Genomic DNA, 25,414 nt, shown 5'->3' with positions numbered 1-25,414 from the left:
TCCCCCGCAATCTAAAGGAATCTTGGGTACTCCCCCTCCTAAAAAAGCAAACATTGGACCCCAACATTCCTACTAACTACAGGCCCATCACCACGGTTCCCTTCCTACTAAAAATATTAGACAAGGTAGCATACACCCAAATCCAGAACTTCCTTGAGATGAACCATCTCCTCGGCACCCGCCAATCCGGTTTCCGTCCGCAACACGGCACAGAGACTGCCCTTATCGACCTAAAAGCCCAAATAGATTCACTCAGAGACGAGGGAAAACTAGCTCTCCTCCTCCTTCTAGACCTCTCAGCCGCCTTTGATCTGGTGGACCATAAAGTCCTATGTAATCACTTGGACTCGGCTGCCCACTTCTCAGAGGAGGCTATAGTCTGGATTCAATCATTTCTTAGTGACAGGACCATGAGGGTGTTCTCCCCCGCAGCGGCAGCAGACCCTATCCCAATCACTTGCGGAGTGCCCCAGGGATCCTGCGTCTCGCCGACACTCTATAACATCTTCACCAAGCCACTCTTTGACGATCTTGACAATCTGGGTATCACCTACACTAACTATGCAGATGATACTCAGATTCTCTTACCACTTACTGGGGATTACGTCGAAGATCTGGCTCTGGTGAATAGAGTCTACAGCATCGTTCAGGCATGGATGGCCAACCATGGCCTATGCTTGAACGATGACAAAACAGAGCTCATCATCCTGGGCACGGCAGCCCGTATCTCCAAACTTAACCAAAACTACTCCGCCTTCATCATCGATGGCAACACTATCAAGGTCGCCAGAGAAGTAAAAACCCTAGGTTTTTACCTTGATGCGACACTATCTTTCACCAAACAGGTGAACTCACTGTCATCATCCACTGCCTATACATGCAAGTTAATACGAGCTGGGAAACCATTCCTTTCAGAGGACAGCTGTCTTATTCTAGCTAGAGCCCTCATTTTATCGAAACTAGATTATTGCAACGCCCTCTACATAGGGACTACCAAACAAATCATCCACAGAATCCAAGTGCTCCAAAACAATGCACTTAGAGCGGCCCTAAGTATCCCCAGAAGTGCACACATTTCAGAAATAAGACGAAAACACAAATGGCTTTCCACCCAAGAAAAAATCAACCTTAAATCTGCGTCCCTTATCCACAAATGCCTAAACAACAAAGCTCCCCGATACCTCTCAGAACGCTTCAACAGGAAAAATCCAACGAGACTCACAAGGACAGCCAGCCCCAACTGCCTCCTAGTGCCCAGATTCAAACTAGCCACCATTGGAGGTTCCAGCTTCCCAGTTAAGGCAGCACAGTTATGGAATTCCCTACCCCTTGCACTCAGATCTGACCAAACCTTCAATAACTTTAGAAAGAACACCATAAAATGGCTTATTGAGAATGCGACATAGCGTATGTCACTTTATACGTAACGTCTTCTTATAATGTTTGTACTAACCTGCTTTTACTGTTTGATCGCCATAGATTTGACTGTTTAGCTACGCCTCATCTGCACTTGCACTTGCCCTACCCTGCAGATTCGAAATGTCCACTATGCCTGTAACCTGTAACGTTAACTAATCTGTAACCTGCAAACGTTAACTAAGCTGTAAACCTCCTTGTTCTCTTGCGCCCTGCTACCCTAGGGTCTGGTGCGCACAATAAATAAATAAACAAACAAACAAACAAACCTGGCCACAGGATCACCTTTACCCTTCGTCATCATCTCCCACCTTGTGTGTAAAAAGATGCCTGAACCCCCTGAATACACACTCATTTCCGAAACACAAAATCCAAGACATAAAAACGAACCCAAACACCCTCCAGTAGATGACTTGACGTAGCAGTACCTCACAAAGTCCAAGTACTACCACAATGATGCAACAACCAAGGTAGCACAGCAAAACAATGTCACGACAGGATGTGAGACATGTGTGGTACATGACATCAGATGATGCACCATGAATGGATGTGTACTGTCACAGGTCCCCTGTACAGGCGCGGGAGTGCCACGAAACAACCACCCCCACCTTGTCCCGGGTGCCTGCAAGGTCAAACTCACACAGGCCCCTGAGACCCTGGTGGGGAAGGAGGTTCAGGGATATGCAGTCGGGACAGGTGTTGACACACTGGATGACTGGAATGAGCGGCAGGAGAGGGGAGGTGGAATGACACATGAAACTAGGGAATGCACGAAAATGTACAACCTGCATGAACACATACACAATCCAAACAGACTTGGACATCATTGTCATGGCCTTCTGTAGTCCAGGCTCAGGAGTGGTACGAACCCACCACCCCCTCTAGGGTTTTGGCGCCTGCAAGTTCGGGGCTTACACAGGCATCCGCAACCCCAGTGGGGAAAGAGGGTCAGGGAACGTTGCTTGGATAGGCACGGGAAGCAGGAACACCGGGTAGAGGGTACAGGTTTCAAAATTGCATAGGATCACGGGTGATTAGGGAGAAAATAACATACCAAATAGAACAACACATACATCCATGCATCAGTACACTCCCCAGCAAGCCTATGCAGAGCAGTTTGTAAGAAAAACAACAAGACACTTAGCTCTGGTTTTGAGTGCTGGCCTCCTGCCTGCGCACTCTCAGGTCCGGTTACAGGAGCACTGCAATGCTGCAAAGAGAGACACAGTCAACAACCTGTACGTGCCAATTGCACAAAAACACACCAAACATGCCCCATAGCAACAGACTACTCTACAAACAGACAATCTGTGGTTGATGCTTCGTACCCATATATAACATCACCCCTGTGACGGGTCATACACAGTCAATGCAGTAAGGCAGCCGCTGCTGGGTGCGTGGAAAATGGCACACCAATGTGTCACAATTCACACAACATGCAATGTTCCCTGGGTAAGCAGACAGACCCATATTGCAAGCCATGACTACAGAGCAAGTTGTGTACCACCATGACCGAAACAAAGTTGGCAGTGCATTTATCATGAAGTACGTGGAAAAGACATGCACTGCACCCGAGTATGTCCCTTGCTGCATGTCCCTGTGAGCTGCCCCTTTCCATGTCTCGGAAGGCTACATGGTTGATACAAGTGGCTCAATGGACCTTGGTGTACCGGAGGGTATGTGCCACTGCCCCTGCATGTGTCCCAGACAACCCTACTATCAGCAGCCATCAGTCCACAAACACATCTGAGCTGCATTGTGTGCTTCAACACCAATATTCGTCTAAGCTCACCCTCAGTGCTGTGACTAAGCCTGCATGTGCAACTCGCCTGGTGCAAGCTTTGCTGTGTCGTGGCCCCCCTGTGATGCTCACCTTGCCTGGAGTTCCTTGGAACATGTCAGCAGTACTAGGATGTGGGTCTGCAATCACTGTGCCTCTGCTCCTGCACACATGTGCATGTGGGCACCAACAAACGGGTCCAGAATTCCGTCGTCCAATGGGACATGTCTGCTGGCAAAGGTGCTCTGGAGGCTCATCCCCCTGCAGAAAGGGCATGTAACACATGATTAATGCTTCAAAGTAATCTGTGTGTGTCTCATCAGGCATCTCATTACTTGACCATGTCAGAGAGTCACATCACAAATCACACCATCAGTCCGTCTTTGACTTCCAAAGTGTGGAACACTATCTACAGCATGAATTGCAACAGGCACGTGTACAGGAAAGAAATGAGACATAATACACAATGCATAGCAATCAATGTCCACATTAATCATGACACACCCCGTCTAGCAAAAGCTGAACAGTGGACAATTACACCTAAATCATCCCCACTAGGGGTGTCAACACAAGTCACAAAGCACCAGACATGCCACAGATATGACAGTCCAAAGCCCTTGTGTAAAATTCTGTAACACCGAACCATCCTTGCGAGCCCATGGATAAGGGAGGCAGGAGTGGCATATGTGAGTCAAGGAACCCAAGCAGCAAACACATACACAAGACAACCATGAAGGGCCCAGCTGGAACAGACAGTGGATGCCTTCAAAAACCACAAGGCACCGCACTGTCACATGAAAGCACAATAGACTACAAATTTTAAACTAACTCAACTATTAACTAATTACACTAACTATGGAAAACCTACATTACCTATTTAAACTAACTATCAAACAGAAACTTAACTAACTAAACTAAACGAAAAATCAAAAATGGCCACATACGACCTGGGGGGGAGGGGAGGCACCCAGGAGGGGGGAGGTACAGGGTGCTGCTCAACATCCACATGCAATGATGCCGAGCCAAAAAAAAATACCTCCATGGGCTCAACGCCTGCACAGCACGACCTATGTGGGAGATAGATGGTCGTCCGAGTCTGGCTCATCCTGGAAAGGAGGACGTGGCACAGTAGCCTGGCCACACCTAGCCGCAGCTTGCCCCTCGTCGGCAGCAAGTCTGCCGGACAGGTGAGCCTGGTTCTGTGTGGCGATGTAACATAGGTCTGCATGCAGAACCTCACGTGATACACGTGCTTCCTCTTGCAAGGTAGCACGTGTAACACGGAGTTCCTCCTGCAAGGCCTGGCTGGACAACCGCTGCACCTCCCGGCAAGCCTGTAGCTCAGCCGAGATGGTGCGCTCAAGCTGTGCAAACCTCTCCTCTGCCTGCTGCCTCTGGGACATCATAAGGACACCCAGAGTGGATCTGAGGGAGGCATACTCCTCCCTCAGGGCATCCATGTGCGCCTCTGCGTGAGCAGCAATTGCTTGACGCAGAGACGACATTTCAGCCTGGCGTGCTCTGTCTGAGGCCGCCATGCCCAGCCTGAGCGAGCGGGCCGTGGACCGTGCCGCCTGCTGCTGGAGAAGCACCTGCCTAGCAGGGGGGAGCACAGATCGGGCCACACGCTCCATGCTGTCAGCGATGTTCTCCATTGCTGCCCCCTGCCGTTCGGAATTGGCAGTCATGTCTTGCTCCCACTCAGTATACAGCGGTTGCGCGCGACGACCGCGTTGCCGGGCTTGACCCCTGCGGGACCCAAGGACCAGAGGTCCTCGCTGTGTTGGCACCGCCTGCGGCTGCACGACTACATGCCCCCGTCGACGTGATGTCCCAGGCACATCAGTGACTGGTGTGGAGGGTGACCCTGCGTCCCGATCCACCACGGGCGGAGGAACCAAGACTGTCTGATCCCTCAGTGCAGGTGTCGCAGACAGAGGAGTGTCCACATCAGAATCACTCACCCCTGACACATGGACTTGATGGTCATCCAACTCAACATGGACGTCAGAGTCGTCATCAAGGCTGGACTCATAGGCAGCCAGAGACAGGATGGACTGCAGCACTTGGGGGTTTTCGTGGCCTACCACCCCACGACCCCCACTAGTGCCGGGTTGATGTGGTCTTACCAACCCTGTGTCTGGCGTGACAACACCATCCTCTGCATCCATTGCGTCATCACCTGAAAAATAGAGAGGAAAAGGTAACTACACATGTCAGAAGCACACAACACACACACACACCGACAGCAAAGGCATCCGGCAGACATGTGACACACAACATATGACCTGGCATGCATGCTGGGTCTACTTAGAATAGCCACTGTGATCAGACCTGTTGAAAGGTGGCAGTTTGCATGGAAGTGGGTCTATGCAGTGCTGAAAATGTGTACGCCACTCACTACCTACATGTACAAGCACTCCATGGTGTGTGCCAGGAAATGTGAAGGCAGTGCAATGTCAAATTCAGACATCACGTGCATTGTGTATTCAATGTGTACCATGTCTAGCAGCCAAGCACCCCTCCACCCCAGTACCAAAGCAGGGATGCCTAGCATGGTATCAAAAGGCTGCCCATACACCTGTGTATTGACAAGCAGTGTTGACTGGCATCAACAGCTTAATGTGAATCAAATTACAACACTGCTAATGATGCTGGGACAGTGGGCAGGACACATGATGGAAGATCCGGAGGCCAGCCACGTGTGAAGAAGACACGACAAGAGTTGGACAGAGTCATTGGCCATTGAACAGGCTGAGGCCTGTGAGCCACACAGATTGTCATTGCCTAAACATGTGTGCAACGCAGGACTGAGCCACAGTTGACATGGGGAGGCCGATAATATGGCAGGCAATGTATGTAACCAAGGACTCATATTACAGTGCTCATCCAGTCAAGGACACATAGGGGCATGTGTGCAATGCACATGGAGCATGAATGGGCACTCATGTCCCTGCGGGACATCTGACCCATGCACAGTACAAGTGGGATACCCTGCATCGAGTACTAAGGCTGTACCACACGGCATATGTCTGGCAGTTTCTAAGCTGGAAGTTAGCATCTACACAGGACACATGAACAAGAAACTACACATTGGCAAGAACGTAGCAGACCAGTGCAAAGGTGGAACTGGGGTGCAGAGTGGCGGAGGAGGGGCAAGGGAGCATGCCCACATGGAGTCCCGCATGCAGGCAGAGGAGACATGCATGACGGTAGCATTGCATTACTTACACCTCAGAACCATGTACACGTCACATGTAGCAGCAATCGTGCACAACACATCCCACAAGTCAAACACACACGTCCTCAACAACTACGCTTTAACACTCACTGGACTGGGCATCAAAGTCCAGCATCTCTCCCACACCTTCGACCAATTCTGGTGGTATGAACTCCGCAACGAGAGCCTCATGCGGAGTGAGTTCTTCCTCCTCTGGTGCAGGCCCACCGCCAGTCACCAGAGTCAAGTTGTAATTTGAGGCACGCTTAGCCTTAGTGCTGCGCTTGATGTCATTCCAGCGCTTTTTGCACTCCTGCGCTGTGCGCACCTCATGGCCGAATGAACTGACATGTTCCGCAACATGCTTCCAGTGGGTGTCACGTTGGGCAGCCGTAGTATGACTATTGGCACCCACTAGCATGTCACGGCTGTGTCCCCGCACGTAGTCCACGAGGAAGTCCAGTTCCTGCTTACAGAAAGGCTTCTTCCTCGACGTGCAGGAGGTCGTGGCTGTGTGTGGGGTCCCAGCCTGTGCTGCAGGTGCAACCTTCCTCCTCTTGGACTGTGGCGCAGACCCTGGCTGGCTAATGCCGCCCTGACCAGTATGGCCAGTGGGTTCGGTGGATTGAGCCGAGGGAGTGGCAGGTGGAGGGATGACCAAAGGCCTGACTTGTGTCAGTGGCAGCTGGGTGCCCACTAATGGACCCTGCGCAGCAATATCAGCTGTGGCAGGGTCATTGACCGCAACGGTCCTGGTTGGCAGACTCACAACCGGGGTGCTGTTGGGTGCATCTGCCCCTGCACTTGCCAACACCCGGCTGTTCGGGGCAGCAGATGACATGACTGCCCCAGGGACACGTGTCTTGGTCTGAGCAGCCCGGCGTGCCCCTATGGTTTCCCCCCTGGCCTGTTGGAGATCTACCAAGGGCTCTTCAAGTGCCAACGCAGCCTGCGCTGGCAGACCCTGAGCCTGGGTGGCGGTGTCCACAGCTGCACCTGCAGCTACCGCTACCCTTGGGCCCGTGGCAGTCGATGGAACGGACTGCTGGGTCATACGGGTGCCAGTGCCAGATGCAGGAGCTGCATCCCCCGGAACCACAGGGGGTGGTGGCATGGCTGCACCGACACATGGCACAACATTGTGCTCAAGTGGCGCACCCCTGCCTCTTCCCCCTCTGTGGCTGCCCTGGACACCCTGGAGTCCCCCTACTCCCTGGTCACCACGGCCACGTCCCCGACCACGCCCGCCACGAGGAGTACGCCCAGCTGAGGCGCCCCTCACCTTTGGTGGCCTCCCAACCATGGCACAGATGTAATAGTGCTGGCACAGATGGAGTGGTGCCAATGGGAGGTGTACACCACAATTGTCCTGGGCAATTGGGGTGAAGGGGGTGGGAAGCAAGATGTTAACAGCCCCCCTGCACCTGCAAGGCTGTATGTGACCCCGGTGATGTGGTGACGGGTCACGCAACGCTCAGGCACCCCAAAACTGCAGTAAAACCGTGCACGCAACCCTGCAGCCTACGTGCGTGGATTTGACCTCCCGCAGTACGCGGTGGCACCCAGTAACACGAATAACGCGTATGCGTGGGACACGCAGGCTACGATGACATCGAAAATGGGTGCAATACACAGGGGCACCCGCAGTGGGAAAAGGAGCGTTTGCGACTCACCGTCTGACTAGCGCGATGCAGAAAAACACGCGTAGCCAATACCCCCGCCAAAAGAAGAGATACGTCCTTGAGAGCTGTGAAGTAGATGGCGCGCGAAACAACTGGAAGCAGCAACACACGTCGGTCTCCACGGAAGGCACGTACAGCGAACTGCTGGGCCCGCTCACCTTTAACCCGTGCTGAGGGAAACGCACGCGCGCGTCACGTCACTTACGCGCATAGGCTCTTTCCTCGTATTACACGCGGACGTGCAGTTTCCATGCGCGCTTACGCGCATGGGCTTTCCTCGTATGCGCGCTTACGCGCATGGCCCTTTCCTCGTATTACACGCTGACGTGCATGTGTGTTGGGGATTGTGAGGACCTGGTGGAGGCTGCCCCTGGTGGCTGGGGGTGCAGGGTCACATGCAGTGGGGGGGAGTAGTGCAAGTTGACATGTGGGTTGGCTGGTGGGCATGGGCATGGTGGGTGGGGTGCCTGCATGACATGTGCTGGGTAGGCCCCTGTGGTGTGAGCCACCTGCAGGGGCCGTGGAGGGTGTAGAGGGTACACCTGGGAGGACCCACACGTGCAATTCAAGTGTGCTGCTCCCCGCGCACCCCTGTAATACACGTACCCTGTTGATATGCGCTCACCTGTAATACACGTACCCTGATGGAATTGTGTGTGTAACTTCCCGCGCACCCCCGAGATACACGTACCCCGCTCAATCGCGTGTGTCACTTCCCGCGCTCCCCAGAAATAAGCGTAGCCCGCTCCCCCAGGCCCGATCGCATGGGGAACTTCACGCGCACCCCTGAAATACACGTAGCCCGCTCCCCCAGGCCCGATCGCGTGAGAAAGTTCACGCGAACCCCTGAAATACACGTAGCCCGCTCCCCCAGGCCCGATCGCGTGAGAAAGTTCACGCGAACCCCTGAAATACACGTAGCCCGCTCCCCCAGGCCCGATCGCGTGAGAAAGTTCACGCGAACCCCTGAAATACACGTAGCCCGCTCCCCCAGGCCCGATCGCGTGAAGAAGTTCACGCGCACCCCTGAAATACACGTAGCCCGCTCCCCCAGGCCAGATCGCGTGAGAAAGTTCACGCGAACCCCTGAAATACACGTAGCCCGCTCCCCCAGGCCCGATCGCGTGAGAAAGTTCACGCGAACCCCTGAAATACACGTAGCCCGCTCCCCCAGGCCCGATCGCGTGAGAAAGTTCACGCGAACCCCTGAAATACACGTAGCCCGCTCCCCCAGGCCCGATCGCGTGAGAAAGTTCACGCGAACCCCTGAAATACACGTAGCCCGCTCCCCCAGGCCCGATCGCGTGTGTAACTTCCCGCGCAACCCCAAAATACACGTGCCCCGCTCGCACAATTGCTGTATGTTGCCACTTTTGTAATGCGCAGGGACGCTACCGCCTGCCTTCGTGTGGCGGACGTGTATCGGCTTGTGCGTGTCTTTCACTGTGCGTGGCTTTGCCCTATTCGGTTCCATGAATACGTGTGGTTCGGGTGCGTGTGGGCGTTCCCTCTGCTTCCCTGCAGTACATCCCCAGTTACGCCCTTGTTTTCGCAAGTTGTTCCCCATTCCGCGCGTTACGCCCTGTGTTCCGCCCACTTTCTAGTGTATGCGCAGAGGTTGTGCGCTTTCACTGTGCGCGTCGCGCACGTCTTTCGGGATGTTGCAGTGACGTGTGCGCCATGCACGGGTTTGGCGCACATCCCGAGGAAGACACGCGCAGGGACTTCCATGTATCGCACGCGTGCGCGTGCGCCTCTTTTTTTCCGCTTGCGCCTGCTTGCGCCTCCTTGCGCCTGCTTGCGCGTAGATTTTCGGCGCACGTTTGTTCCATGAATCGGCCCCTTAGTTTCGGACCGTACTCATATTGGTTGGCCTGTATGAGACATTCCTGGCAAGGAAGCTCTGTGCTAATTGGATCATAAAACTTTTTAGATAACTTTGAGCCTTCGCGTCTCAATGAGATCTGACAAATTGGAAGGTGGAAAACAATATGGAGGGCAGAGAACCCCTGAACATTATAATTGGGTTTCTTTGTTCTCCACACCCTGCATCTGCACACCCTGCAACTCCCATCAAACCAGTACACCATGACCTTCCCGCTATCTCTTTAATGAACCACCAAGCTGAGGTACCGCTGTTCAAATTTTTATTTCAGCTATTTTCTTCAAATTATCGAGGCAGTTACCTCATAAAACAGGGCTTTTGTGGAACTGGGGGCGCTGTGTTCATGCTTTTAAATTGGCACTGATGCCAGATTGTGTCCTTTGTGTATTCATTCGTATGTTGCCTCGGATGGCACCTGCTTGTCTTGAATTAAGTTTCAAGTTGTGGGGGCTGCTTCCTTTGCATCAATTAATCAACATCTTCTTTTCCTACCAAAATATCCTGACCTTTAGGCGCTTGCACTCTCTGTGTTTCTCTCTTTATCGCTTACTTCCCATTTTACTCTCACTTTTTTTGCTCACTCACTCTCATTTTGTCCTCCTCCCTTTCTCTAGCCATCTCCCGCTCTCTCTTGCTCCCTCTCCCCATCACTGCTCTCTCTGTAAGAATGTTTGTCTTTCCCTCGCTCCATTCACACTTCTTTCACTGTTACCAAAATGCTTTCCTTAATGGTGATTAAATCACTTGTATGGAACAGAACTATGCCTGACTCTATCCTCATGTTACAGTCCTGACAGCCAATCAATGTTTGAGTGATCATCGTCATTGGCCATTATGATGCAGTTGGATTCAGCTTGATAAGCCCTTTGGCGTAATAGAATTACTGAATTGGGGAAAATGGCACCCTATCTCCTTAGTCCAGTGGCATATGCTATGCCATCTCCACAACTTGCCCATTAGCTGTCATTGACAGTGCCCCTCTGCCATTTCTTCACTGCACCAATACCTCAGTTGATGCTGTGGTGGCCCAGTCCCTTTCTGATGCAAAGGAAATACTTTCTGAAATGTATCCTGCGGATGCCAACGGCCCACACGTCTTGCCACCTCACGCCTTTCTGTGGGATAAACCATGTCACTTACAATGGGAGACCGCCTGAGTGACAGTGATGAGCATGGTGGGTGGCTCTGCTGGAAACAGTGCAAAGCTACAGCCTCCTGCCCCTTCTGTCTTGAGAAGGAAGGAAAGCACAGCCACCTGGGGCATTAAAGCCCTAAATTGGCTGTAAAGTTCCACTCTCAACTGCAGCTCCCCATTTCCTGCTTTCTGCTGTGGCTCTGTATAAAGAAGCAGGGGTACAAACTGGGAGCTGAATATCTTCATGCTACATTCTGTCCCCGCATCCCCTCCAGAGCACCCCGCTCTTCATCTTCTCTGACTATTCAAGTCCCTGGATAAAATATTCCTGCACAGGCAGATGTGCGTGCTCCGTTGCTGAAGCGAAAGTTTGGTATTCCCTCCCATTTGCCCTCCGGTCTATGATAGCCGTCTCTCTTTTCGTCATGCCCTGAAGGCTCTCCTGTTCTAAAATTGTGGTTCTGCCTTTTGTTGGTCACCTATGATTCCCCTAGCGCCAAGGTGCCTCTGGGTGGATGCTGCGCTTTACTAGTCTTATTAACATAACATAACAGGAGTGGACTGGGAAGCCAAAGTGGCCCAGGAAATATTTTTCAGAATTACCCCATTTCACACCATATGAGGAATCATAACTCCTCTAAGTAAGGATTGGGGGTGGGGGAGGAGGGCTACCACAGCAACCTTTTGAAAATTGGCCCAAATTGTGAATTTGAAAGCAGATGTGTTACCATATTGGGATTAAACAGTAGTTAAACACAAAGAAACAGGGATGCAGATGATGAGGAGAGATGTAAGGAATGGGGTAGGGTGTATGTACGAGCTAGGGTACGAGGAGCTTTAAGCTAGGGGACCCACACAAAAGAGGCCCATGTTCAAGAGGCCGCCCAGGAAATACACAGAGCTCCTCTAGGCCAGTCCACCACTGTACCTAAGTGGGCACGTAATAATCAGCGGGATGAGTGTAGAAGTGCAACACCTCTCACTTACGAAGAGTGAACCACCACATCTAATGGACCTCACAATCAATCAATAGGCACTTTGAAACACAATGTATTGTTGTATAAGTGCCTTACAAATGCACAATAAATAAATAAATATGAATAGAGACATTTGCATATGAAGAAGCCACTTTAGACATGACTAAAGGAGGATTTGGACATTTGTAAATCAAATCATATTTAATTAGTTTCCGGTGTTTAAGAAATGCAAATGTTTCCTTCAATAGGCATTTGAAGAAAAGCCTCTTGGAAAGTAAAATGTATCTCAAATTTCCAGGACCAAATAGTATGGGAAAATTCTGTGGACCCGCAGTGTTTGCAAATATTTGCAAAATTCTGTTGCCTATTTGTTCCAAACAGATGTTATCCATGAGGCATTGGTCGATAACACATGCCTAATGTATGCATGAAAAGTGAGCCGCCTTTGCTGGGCAATGTCCTTGCCTGTGCATCCTGCATTGGCTTGGGTTTGCGGTGCAGGCAGCGCAGGATGGGAGCTCGGCGTTCAGACAAAGGCAGCTTTGATACAGAGCTGAGACATCAGTCTATAAAGCAAGCTCAACAGCATACATGATAGATGATTTGGAATCCAGCTGTGAGGCTTATCTAGCGCGTAACTCGGAAATGATCTCTAATTAGGGGTATGACAAGCATTTAGCTATACATTTGTTTTCCCTCCTTTTAATGCATCTATGCTCAAGCATTTAATTCCTGTTAGCTTTGCATCCTCATCTAGCAAAAGGGGCCTTTTGCTTGGACTATAACAGTGGGATTCATGATGTATGGAATTTGCTGTGCGCTTCAATACTCTTCCACTAAATCCCATGTCTTGCACATTTTAATTCAACACCTCAGAGCCTCATTACTTCTGTTTTCTTCAATGGCACCGCCGTTGAGGTCTCTGGGGCTTCGAAAGCTAATGCATTGCTCCATCTCTGCTTGCTATTTTCAGTTTGGCCAAATAAGGTATCCAAACCTGCATGCTGCGTGACTTCAGTTGCATTGAAATCTGTCAAGTAGATACGACAGGACATCAAGTTTCTTCGGCACACAAATGGCCAGTAGTTGTAATGGCACTGGCACAGGTCACACAGTACAACATGTATTCGGAGCAAAAAAGGGAGGTTATAAGGAGCACACGGATCAACATTCCTATGAAATCAATGGCTTCGGTGAGTAAGCCTACATTGCAACATGGGTTCGATTACTCCCCCCGCACCCCATTTGCAAAAGAAAGTAATGCAATCTTTGCGTGCCATGACTAGGAAGATTTTGTTTTTTAAAAACACCTTGGGGTAGTGGTCTAGACCCCTGTACAATGTAGAGTTAGCAGAGGTAGAGTGTTTTGCTATTACAGAGTTTGGATTTCAAAGCCCCCAAACCATCCCCTGTTTAGTTGTCTCCTTGCTTCTCAGCAGGCTCCAACTGCACTGCTTCTTTGGCTCCTCCAATTCATCCTGCTCGGGGCCCTAGCATTATGTATGTCTGTCCCTGAGAGAATGGTGGCCTTCAGGACTTGCCGTGAAAGCAGCAGTATTCATACTGTGGGTTGCGACCCGCTGGGCGGCCGTGGCCGCATGTCTAGAAGGACTTGCACCCACAGTCTGAAATTTAAAAAAATAATATTCTTTTGGATTTTTTTCAACATAGAGTGTAGATCAGTATCATTCCAACTGTGACGCATGCCCCCCAATTGGAGCGTGGCGCCATACCTGGGGGGGCGCTAGTCTCACAGCTTGAATAACAATTAGCTGCTCAGTGGCCTCAGCATGAGGTGCAACTTTTGCATAATAAACACAGCATGAAAGAACTTCCATGCTGTGTTTATTTTTCTGTTGGCATGGATGAAAGGAATACAATGTCACCTCTGCCCTCTCTCCGTGCCATGGATGTCTGCCACTAGGGACAGGGACATGAGGACATATAGCCACAGCTGAAGGACATGTGGTTGGAAGAGAGGGAGAAAGGCACAGAATGGGGAGCAGGTTAGAGCGGGTGCGGGGGACAAAGGAAGAAACAAGATGGACAGTTAACAGGACCGGGAGAGGAAGAATGGGAGCCAGAGGAAAAAGGCAGAACAGGAGGGAAAAAAGGCTGCATGATAACAGGATGGAGGGACACAATTTAGGTGTAGAAAGGAAAGAACAGGATTGAAAAAAGTGCTTCAAAAGACGTAAGACTGAAAAATGGATAGCTCACGAATCAGCTGACGTAGCCTCATCCTTCAGAAGAACGCATTATTATACTTGGTAAAGGAGAGGGAGGGACAGCATAGGACAGTGAGACATGATAGCAGAGAGGGACAGGATGACAGGGAGGGACAGCATAGAGGGGGACAGACTAGGAGGAAGACAGAGACAGACTATGCAAGCAAGAGACAGACACGTAGGGAGGTACTAACTAGGGTAGAATAAGAGGGAGGCATCAAACAGGAAGGAGAAACAGAATAAGTATAGCAGGAGAGACACAGAGTTGGGGAGAGACTGAATGCCAGGGACGGATTAGGACACGATAGGAGGGAGACACAAAAAAAGAGGCACAGGCAGAATAGGAAGGAGAGACAGAATAAGAGGGAGAAACTAAAGAGGAATATACAGACTAGGAATAAGAGACAGAATAAGAGGAAGTCACAAAACACAAGAGAGAGACAAATTAGTACAGAAGGAGAGGGAGACACAAAACAGGAGCGAAAGACAGACCAGGACAGGTTTGGAGGGAGAAGCAGACTAGAAGGGAGATACAAAATAGGACAGAGTAGGAGGGAGAGAAAATCTAGGAGGGAGAGAGACTAGTATAGAATTGGAATGAGACACAGACTAAGACAGATTTGGGTGGAGGGGCAGACTAGGAGGAATATACACAGTAGAGTGGAGGAGGGAGTCCCGAGACTGTGATGGGAGCAGGTGGGGGAGCCCAGAGACTATACTTGGAGCCGGGTGTGGCGACAGCGCACGATAGTTCATAGCCATTTGGAATAATGTCCATCTACATTTTTGGGGTGTCCCGGCCTGCCCATATTTTGCTGAGGGGGGCCCAGGCCAAAAAAGTTGGAAGACCACTGCGTTAAGGTGTGTTGTTTCACAAAGCACTATACAAGAACCGCTTCCTGAGCCCCCTCTCAACTGCTCCTGTCATAAATCATGCAGTGCCACAAAGCGCTTTTCAAGTCAAGTGGCACTTTATGAGAACCATCACGGGTACTCAAGTCAAAAAGCCGTGTTGCTCCTCAAAGTGCTACACCAGATTGCTTCATGAGTGTCTTCACTGTTACTCCTGTCAGGAAGTGATATTTTTCCTCAAAGCACTATGCAAGCACCGCCTCATGAGGGACTTCACAGATGTTCCTCTCACAAAATGGTGGAGTTACTCAAAGCGCTGTGCTAGCACTGCTTCATGAGTGACTTCACGGGTGCTCATTCACTTGTAAAGGGAGCGCGGGAAAGTGCTTCAAGTGCAGTCACAGGCGCCTGCTTTATAAGATACAGTTCAGCGGGATAGTGTATCGCTGTGACCTATTGCACTCCTCCCGATGGGTACCCGCATATAAGTCTACTCATATTACTGTTGCCAACTAAACAGGGACATCAACACAAGATAAGTGTAAAACATTTATGGACGGATTTACAGCGAGTTCTTCAGTGGGGGTTTCCCATTGAAAAACGGCTGTGTAAATCAGGCCCCTAATGTATTAAATCCAACAGATGTAAATGAGACTTTATTCATATGTGCAACTCAATATATTTAAAGGTGCTGGTATTTTGTATGTTTAAGTAGGATTAAAGGGTAACAGACTAGCTGTTTTTTTAACCCTTTTATGTTGATGAAGAGGGGGTGATACCTTGACCGTCTTTGGGGCTCAGTGCAATGTGTCACACTGATACGGTTCTATGGCCCTCATTACGACCCTGGCGGAGTGGGTTTACGCCAGCGGTATTCGTGGCGGACCCGTCCGCCCTACTACGAGTTCCCGTAGCGCCATGGAGCCTTTCTCCGCCTGGTTTTTCCGGGCGGAGTAATCCATGGCGCTACGGGACCTTGTTGTTAATTACGCCACCGTACTTTACGGTGGCGTAATTAACGCCTTCCCCACTCCCATTATACCCTATGGGGCAAAAATGGGAATGGGGAAGGGTAAAATGGGGATTGGGGATTTACCGCCCCGCCAAGGTCGGAATGGGGCGGAAAATCCGCCAACCCCCATGGCGGTATCGGCAGCTTTCCGCCGTGCTCCAAGGTGCATTTAGCACTGCGATTACCGCCAAGGTCGTAATGAGGGCCTATGTGATGTTTCCGCATTTTAAAGGGCGAACACAAAAAAGACCGCTTTCATTAGGCCAATTTTGTGTGCCCTTGAGAATGCCGAAACATGACAGTTTGAATACCCTCTCCTCCTCTGGGAGGTGATCACGGCCCAACCCTTTCCCAACCTGATGGGATTGCTATAAAATTGGGGGATTATCCCGGAACCCACTCCTTTAAATCCCCCACAGGCCCTTCCCTGCCCAACACATTCCCCCTCCCCTCCCACAAAGACAGTCGCACAAACACATACTTACCCACTCCCCTTTCCCTACTCAAAAGCACACAAACACACACACGCAGGGTGGCGCACCAAGGCCCCTGACTTCCCAGAGGGTCCTTAGGTTTGGAGAACTATCTTTAAAGATCTCCAGATGGGAGAAAGGGTTGGCATAACTCTTCTATTTTATTCAGGCCACGATATCCGCTAAGAAGTGGCTCGTATATGCGCAGAGGATGGGAGCGCAGAAGGGGTAGAAGCGTGGGAGACAAAATAAATGGGGGACTAGCCCGATATTTTCTGTGCCCAGCCTGAGTGTAATGAGCTTTGCTATCACCTGAGTGTTTAAGAGCCAGGCAGAGGCGTTCATTGGGGGAGGGGGCTGAGGTGGCAGTGGGGACTGAGGGGGCTATAGCCCTGGCTGTAGCCCGGATAGAATTTCAGTGGTGAGAACCAAAAGACTAGCGCGCCCCGAGTCGCGAAAGTCCCGACATGAGCTTAGCCACAGAAGTTTTTCAGGCCTAGCAACACCCCTGGAGCCAGGTGTCAAGATAAGGGAGCCGATGCCATGTCTCGTGGTGCTGCGTGGCTACCACCGCCAGCACACAGAAAGATCTGCACGCCCAGAAGGATGGCACAGAGACCCAGGGAGGGGCCTGTGAAGGTACATGGTCGACGGGCTGGGGCCCCTGGCCACCCAGGGGCCAACCGTGCCCAAAACATCTGCCTTCGTGTAGCATGTGTCAGGGATTTAAAGCAATAGAGCTGTCAGTGACAGCTGTCACTGCCACCCACCCACAGTGTCACTGCGTCATGTCTGAGCGCCGGCGCCCTTCTGTCTGGCTTAGGGCTTGGAACAGGAATTTTAATTATGCTGCTGATTATTTATGAAATAAATGCATTTGGAAAGTATGCAGTGTGAAATGAATCCGTAAATCAGAAAAGGTGTTGCTGAATCCGGTGATTTTCGTATCTTTTTTTAAAATAAAGTTTGACAGCTTGTTCGGCAACTTATTGCACTTTCATCGTGAGACTCGCGTTATCTTTAAAGCGGCAGCACCTGAACATTGTGCCATGTATTCAGTCTGTTTTCCTCCTCTGCTTCCTCGTGATCACTCACCTCTTCCTGGGAAGGAAGGAAGGAAGGAAGGAAGGAAGGAAGGAAGGAAGGAAGGAAGGAAGGAAGGAAGGAAGGAAGGAAGGAAGGAAGGAAGGAAGGAAGGAAGGAAGGAAGGAAGGAAGGAAGGAAGGAAGGAAGGAAGGAAGGAAGGAAGGAAGGAAGGAAGGAAGGAAGGAAGGAAGGAAGGAAGGAAGGAAGGAAGGAAGGAAGGAAGGAAGGAAGGAAGGAAGGAAGGAAGGAAGGAAGGAAGGAAGGAAGGAAGGAAGGAAGGAAGGAAGAAGAGAGAGCGAGTGTGGAGGGCGACAGCAAGAACAACTAATGAATACATGATGTGTATGCTGTGCCTTGTAGAGGTTTGGTGAAATACGTGTAAATATGGGATGATAAAATGAAGCTCCATTTCTTGGTGCTCTGCCACAACATCTTTTGCCCTCCCCACCCCTCCAGCTCTCCTTGTGACTGGTTAGGTCTTTGGGTCTACCAGTAACAAATGGGAATGGGATTGATTCCAGTACTGAAAATTGACAATGTTTACTATTGGAACTCCATCCCCCTCCCCCTTCTTGCTCAGGGAGGGGTTTTCTGGTGGGGGGAAGTTGATTGTCAGTGGAGTGGGTGGGACGGAGATAGGTTGTGAGTGCCCTGAATATTGGATGCTGGCTGCTTTGCATAAAAACAAAGCGCATTTTGAGGACATAAGAATGATCACTAATTTATCAAAAATGTCTGTGGCAGGGGCTGCATTCATGAAATGGTGGGAAGGGTGCCCGGTTGAACCTCCTGGCGATGAAATAGTGGTACTTATAGCCAACTCATACATGGTGCCATGGGATCTTGGCCTCCCTATATCAGAGGGTCAAGGACAAGATCCTGGTAAAAGCAGTAAGGTTTTAGCTTGTGTTTCTCATTATAATTCTTTTTCATAATGTATTGAATTTGTGCATTTCACAGCAACAATTTCTGAAATATTTGGCAACAATGTAGAACTTACACTCTGCTGGGCACACACAAAACACTCCAATAGATGAAAGGTCACCAACAGCACATAGGAACATGTTGTAACTGTTATTGATGTTGGCTGTCCCCAAATAAAAAAACAGGAGGCCTTTTTAACAATATATGCCAGCATTGCCCCACTTGCAAGCAGGTTCTGCCCAAACCATATCCTGTGGTCCGTCCCCATTTTTCATGCTTTTTATGTCCAAATAAAGTAATGAGGCAGGTCTTCACAATATGCCAGAATTGCCCCTGTAAAACTCATGTTCATGATGCTGTTGGCCACAGAACAGGCCTGTCTTAACAACATATGCTCACACCGCCCACCTTTCATGCTGCTAAAGCACAAATGAAATCCTGCATTCTATCTCAATATATACATATGCTGACCCCACTTCTGAATCTTGTCGCTCTCAGTGCCCGCAAACTATGCATTTGCCCCAGGGCACTCACACACATACACGTATGTTTACAAAGGAACATTCATACAAATATGCATGTAAACATTTTGTAAACATACCCTTTTTCAATGTTATGAGCCTTAACGCAAGGAATGGTTAATCATTTATTTCATACCTGACATTTGAAAACCTGAGCTCTCCTGAAACTGTCAGATACGTCTTAATAAGTTCAAGACTTAGACACCTCCAAAACACCTTTGTGATAAACCCATCTATTTGTAGTCACCATTTGACAAAGGTGTGCAGTATGTACACAACATGTGCGCATCACATTCATCTGTAACACTTATGGAGAGCTGAGAATTTCCAGAGGAAAGGGCTACCCATGCATTATTTGCCATGTCTTCTGCCAGGGATACAACACCACCAAACCCTGGGGCTTGCGGCTGGGGGTAGACTAATGCTTCAAATGGTGGCTATGTCCATTTTTGGTTCTTGGTCCATGTATTTCTGCATTTTACCATAATTCCATGCAAGATTGCGTGATACAACATTTTGAGTATCTTTGAGGTGCCAATGGGCAGTCAGAAGGGAGATGCCGGGTAATCAATCAAAACTATGGGCCCTGAATTTGTGCCATGGCATAATGTTGACTGTCATTGCATCACTTAGCCTAACACTCGATAATATGGCATAATTAAGCACACCAGCAGGCAAAATAATGTTTTGCATTGATATAAATAAATTTCTACATTGCAACAAAGCAACCTTTTGTTATTATTATTGTTATTATTGTATTTGTTGAGCGTGGACCTAGCTTCGAGAAGCAATGGAGCGCTTTACAGAGGTATGCAACAGTACAGATGCATAACGGAGCACTTGACTGAGGTGTACAACATTACAGCTGCATAACGGAGCGCTTTTCAGAGGTAACAACAGAACAGATATACAGCAGGGGTAGGATGCAGAGGGGCACAGAGGAGGGGTACAGCTGTACCGGGTGGCAGGGAGGGCAGTGGTGGGCAGCGACAAGCGAGTTAAGTGGCGCGAGGGGCAACTGAAATCACATAGTAAAGCAACCTGCCAACATGTAAATCCATAGAAACACGTTAAGCTGAAAGACTATAATTGTGGTTTTATTTTCATATCCTTAAGTAAGGTTGCCTGGGTATAGAGACTGTTTGCCACAAATATCAAACTTGATATTATGAATGAAGTTAAGAACATTGGACTATCCACATAAAAGCAGGCACTTTATTGGCATGTGTAGGTAGTAGACAACATAGATATACGTGAATGGTAAGGAGCTTTACTGTGTTACTCACTTTCATTTTCTTGGTAGCAGAGACCGATTTGGTAAGTATCTAGTGGGGAACAAGGGTTCTTACATTTGGAAATGTCCCATCACTCTGCCAAATGTCTAAACTCTCATGCCTAAGAAAGGTGCTGCTAACAAAATACAGCACAATGGCATGGATACCCCCGTCTAAGGGCCTGAAAAAGGGATGCCCTTTGGCCACCATGTGCTTCAACCTGTATCTGTCTGATCTGGGTGAGGCATTGAGAAATACGTGCGTCCGCTATCTCTCCCAAGCTAGGATCTGTTCCGATGCACTGGTTGGGATATGCAGACAACCTGGTCATTTTAGATCTGACACAAGGAGGCCTTCAAGCCACGTAGAACAAACTAGCAGTCTTAAAAGTAACGCCACACTAGGGGCCCTTTGTTCTTTTGCGCATAAGGGAGGGGGTACTCGATTGGTTCTCTGATACAGCTGTACCAGTCGAAGATCAACTCGCTGGTACTGTATTACGCTGAAATCTGGGCGCCGTCCATGCTGGAAGTGCTTAGCAAAAAGGAAAGATCACTGCTAAAAAGTTTACTGCGGCTCCTTAGGCGCACAGCGATTGAGATGATCCTCCTAGAATTTAACAATCTCTCCCATAGTTTCCAGGGTAATGATGTGTTGTTCAACAACTTGGTGGAAACTATTCAACGCTCTGACAGACTTCCTTTTGGCAATGACGGCCGACGCCTTTTCCACACGTAAATTTCTGATGAAAACCAGCAAAGTGGGAAGAATTTGCTACTGGCCAAGAAGTGGTTAAACTGGGCACCAGAACTTGTACTAACCATGCCTTTGCCTTATTTAAAAAAAACTATGAAGGGTATACTAGCAAAGCATGACCTTGAGCAGGCCATGATCAACCTGCACACAAAAAACACTGCCATAGAATTTGTGAGGTATATATCCCTTAGAAGGGAACTACCCACCTATGTTGAGCAATGTGTTGGCAATTATTTAGTCTGGGACTACTTTCAAGTCAAATTTAACACGGCCAAAACTGGGGAAATCCAGGGTACCTGGCATTGGTCGTCGTGGGCCAATAGGGTCTGTCCTTTATGTGGGACAAATGCACTTGAAACGGTCCGACATCGGCTATGTGACTGTCACTCTAATCTTCGGACGGAAGTGAGGAGAGCAGATGGGATGGTGTGCGATATATCGGAGAAACTCTTTGGTGCGAAATTATGAGCGGCAATAATCATGGTTGCACCATTTATTTAACCTTACTCTGGAGAAAAGGCAATTTTTATGATTTTATGGTAACAGCCCCATTACTTTGTGGTGGCAATGTATGAGGATTGTAAGTGCTTCTTTTTTCTTTGTATATTATGTAAAGTTGAATAAACTGTATCACAAATAAAAAAATAAAAAAAGGTTTTTCATCAGTATTTGCAAAGCTGTTGTTAAGGTGCCTTTCTTTCTTCTACATTTTCTTCCCGCTCATGACAGCTTTGAAGAGCAGTTACTTTCAGCAAAAGCCCAAAACGGGAAGCAAGTGGCTGCGGCCATTAAATGTAACTCCTGCCCATAAGTAGGGCGCTGCTAAAAACAAAGATACGACACGCGTGAAAACTTTGCAGGTCATGATTCTCAAGTCTCTGGGTCCTCTGGGCCCTGGGCCTCAGGGCCCTGGTAAAGAGTGACAGACAACCCTAACATTTCCAGGGTTTCGGCACTGTGGAGCCCTGGTTGTGGGGGACAGGGCAACAAGCTACTCCCATTGCCTTTGCCGCCAGTACGCTAGTGAGAAGTACTTTTCATTATGGTGAGTTAATACTCAGACAAAGGTGGGCACTTGAGAGCGGGGTGTGGGTGCTCTTCTTGTACAGGTTGTTATTTCTAGATCCAGAGAACACGTGCAGGCATCTTGTGTCTAAGCTGAGACAACGGCATGCCAAAAAAAGGCATGCCATGCCGGGAGGATAGCTCAGAGGCAATGTGCTCACCTTGGAAGCAAGACGACACGAAGCAACACAGGTTTGATTCCCGGGTCCGCGCTTAGACACCTCTGGGTATTTAAGCGCATTATAAATATGCAACTAAGACAACAACAACAAAAAACAATCCTGTAACAGTGTCTTGATGCCCCCGGGCTGTGTGAGCGTTTTAAAAATGCAAATAAATAAATAAAGCTCATGTTTTGTGTCCAGAATGCCAATGTTGTGTCCCTCGGCCGTGTCACTGTTCTCTCAGGCCATTACAAAGTCTGTTTGAGGAATTGAGGAGACAAAGTTACACAAGCTGGGCTATTGTTGACGTTACAGGATGTATGGTGCTGTTCCATTGCAGGTCGCATTAACTGATTTGTATTCTGAGGCTGTTGATGATTTACTTTTCTATAAAGTCGGGTGAGCTTTGCACAGCTGAACATGTATTGTAAATCTCCAGTCTGTCCATTGGCATGTGTTGACGAGTGCGCATGTGCTCTTGTCCCCGCAGACTGAAGGCGTCCTGAAGATTGATGGAGGGCCATGCTATTCAAACAGCAGGCGTTGCTGAGACAGAAGCTTCTTGTGCTAGGCAGCCTGGCTGTTGGAAGTCTCCTCTATCTAGTTGCCAGAGTTGGGAGCTTGGATAGGTAAGTACAGTACACTTGTTCAGTAATTAATGTGTGTCAGCAGAGACTGGCTGCTTGGCCTGCCTTGTCTCCACGGAGGTGGACGTCAGATGTTTTTGGAGGGTCCTCCCAATGAAGTCAATGGAGATGAAGCATTTAGAAAAAAACAAAAGAAAAAAAAACAATTCCTGTAACAGCGCCTCGATGCCTGCGGGCTGTGTGAGCGCTTTAAAAGTGCAAATAAATAAAATAAATAAATAAGAGAAGGCATGAATGTTGGCTCGCAGGTTGCTCCCTTTGTAGTCGATGGAGAGGACACTGACGTTGATGATGGTTTGCTAGGAAAGGGATTTCAATGGTGCTGAACAGAGTGCTCGTGGGGTGATGGTTCTTCAAAGTGTCGTCCGATTGAAGTCAGTGGAAAGGTACACTTTGTGGGGGTGGAGGTGGCAATAAACCTTCGCTGGGCATGATCCCAGATTGAAGTTAATAGAAATCGACACGTTTTGGGAGGGAGATGAAATACTGCTGGCAATGTGACATGGTTTCCAAGGTGAGGTAGTCTCTCTAAAAGATGGCAACTTGAGAATGATGGCACTCGCATTGATGAGAGAATGAAGGAGAGAGAAGGGGTGAGAGAGAGAGGTGGGGGGAGAGAGAGAGAGGGGGAGAAAGAGAGAGAGAGAGAGAAGGGTGAGAGAGAGAGGGGGAGAAAGAGAGAGAGAGAGAGAGAGAGAGAGAGAGAGAGAAAGAGAGAGAGAGAGAGAGAGAGAAAGAGAGAGAGAGAGAGACAAGGAGAGAGAGAGAGAGAGAGAGAGAGAGAGAGAGAGAGAGTATGTGTATGTCAGTTTCTAAACATTTCCATCCTGTTCCTCATCAGCTTTCAAGGCATCCCTTCCATTATTCATGTTTAGTATTGGTCCATTGGTGGATTGAGCCACTTATGCCAAATGCATAGGCGTGGATTAGGAGGAAGAGGAGGAGATGGTTTATCCGGGCAGGAGCTGGCCCGGTCGAACTGCATCGCCATACTTCACGCGCACTCACTGCGCATCCGTAGAGGTAGCTATGTGATGCTCTGTCCCTGTCCCCTGGGACACCCGTCAAACAAGCACCTGTCTGGGGATTCTTTATCTTCTTGTCAAGCAGATGCACTCAGTGTTGCCAGATTGGGCTTTCCACTCGCACAACTGTGTTACCCAAAACTGAGTGTGTGCGGGGTCTTGCGTCTGTGCTCTATTTTGGGCCTCTTTGGCTTTTTAAAATACCTTATAGATTCTAATTCTGGTGTATAAGGCAGAGGAAGAGAGACAGGGAGACAGAGAGAGAGAGAGAGAGAGACGGAGAGAGAGGGGCGGGGGTTGGAGAAAGAGAGAGAATAATTTACCCAGGATCACACTGTTGTTGAGTAGTAAAGCTGGCATCTGAGACCAGTCTACAAGGGACGTAACCACATTTAATTCCAGGTCTAGTTGTTAGGAACGTGCGTTAGTGTTTGTCTTTCAGGAACACGCTTTTAAATAGAGAATATTCGAAAAGTTCAGAAATAGTTAACAGACGAATCTGACAAATATATAATGCCTTACACAAATTTGCTAAAAGAAGTATACGTGTCGCCTTCTTTCCCCCATCTTAAGTGAAAGGCTACAAGACAATCCAAAACCATGTGAGCCTAGAAAGCTCCTGTAGGTGTTGCCCCGTTTTTTCCAAACTGAAGACACACAAAAACAATACTGGGTGATACGGTCTCCTGCTTTTAGGCATATTTTATGCAGGTATGTACCTTCATATTACACATGTGATCAGAAGCAAATGTGAAGGTCCCAATAAAGCAAATTCTCGTATTTATTTGTGGCGGGAATGAAAACAATTCATGTATCCCCCTCCTTCTGTAACCTGAGAGATGTTCACATTATGGCATCCTCCGGTTACAGAATGTGTGCTATGCTTGCTAGAAAGTCACAGTTGTATTAAACCACGAGGGACACTGTTAGTGGTCTAAAGAGATGTCTCTTTTATTTGTCACGAGGGGAAGTCGCTGTTAAGAGATGCAGTGGCTGAGTAGCGTGGTTGGAGGCTGTGGGGGAACGGGAGTTGGCTGTGGAAAGACGAGGTGGCATAGAAGAGATTCTGCAACTGTGGAGGAGACTGGCTCTTTGGGGAAGAGTGGTGGCTGTAGAGAGATGCAGTGGCTGAGATCACCTGCGGCTGTGGATGGAGGCTGGATGTATGGTAAGGCAGGGGGGGCTGCGGGAGAGTTAGTGCCTGAACGGAGAAAAATGCGTTGTGGGTTAATCAGGGGCTGTGGAGAGAGAAGGGGGATAATAATAACACTAATTCACATTTATATTGTGCT

General features: G+C 49.0%; 1 protein-coding gene across 3 annotated transcripts in view; it reads left to right on the top strand.

Moving 5' to 3' along the window:
- HS3ST5 (heparan sulfate-glucosamine 3-sulfotransferase 5) overlaps positions 1 to 25,414 on the top strand; it is an 892,491-nt gene that overhangs the window by 815,160 nt on the left and 51,917 nt on the right. For all 3 annotated transcript variants that reach the window (XM_069607861.1, XM_069607859.1, XM_069607860.1), the window contains one exon: positions 22,941 to 23,079. In XM_069607861.1, coding sequence (XP_069463962.1) covers positions 22,973 to 23,079 — 107 coding nt within the window. In that variant the 5' untranslated portion in view covers positions 22,941 to 22,972. The remainder of the gene's footprint in view (positions 1 to 22,940; positions 23,080 to 25,414) is intronic.

This window comes from Ambystoma mexicanum, chromosome 4q, assembly GCF_040938575.1.
Source record: "Ambystoma mexicanum isolate Mex_15411 chromosome 4q, UKY_AmexF1_1, whole genome shotgun sequence".
NCBI lineage: Eukaryota > Metazoa > Chordata > Amphibia > Caudata > Ambystomatidae > Ambystoma > Ambystoma mexicanum.
The sequence above is the reverse complement of the archived record's forward strand: the minus strand, read 5'-3'. Positions and strand labels throughout refer to the sequence as shown.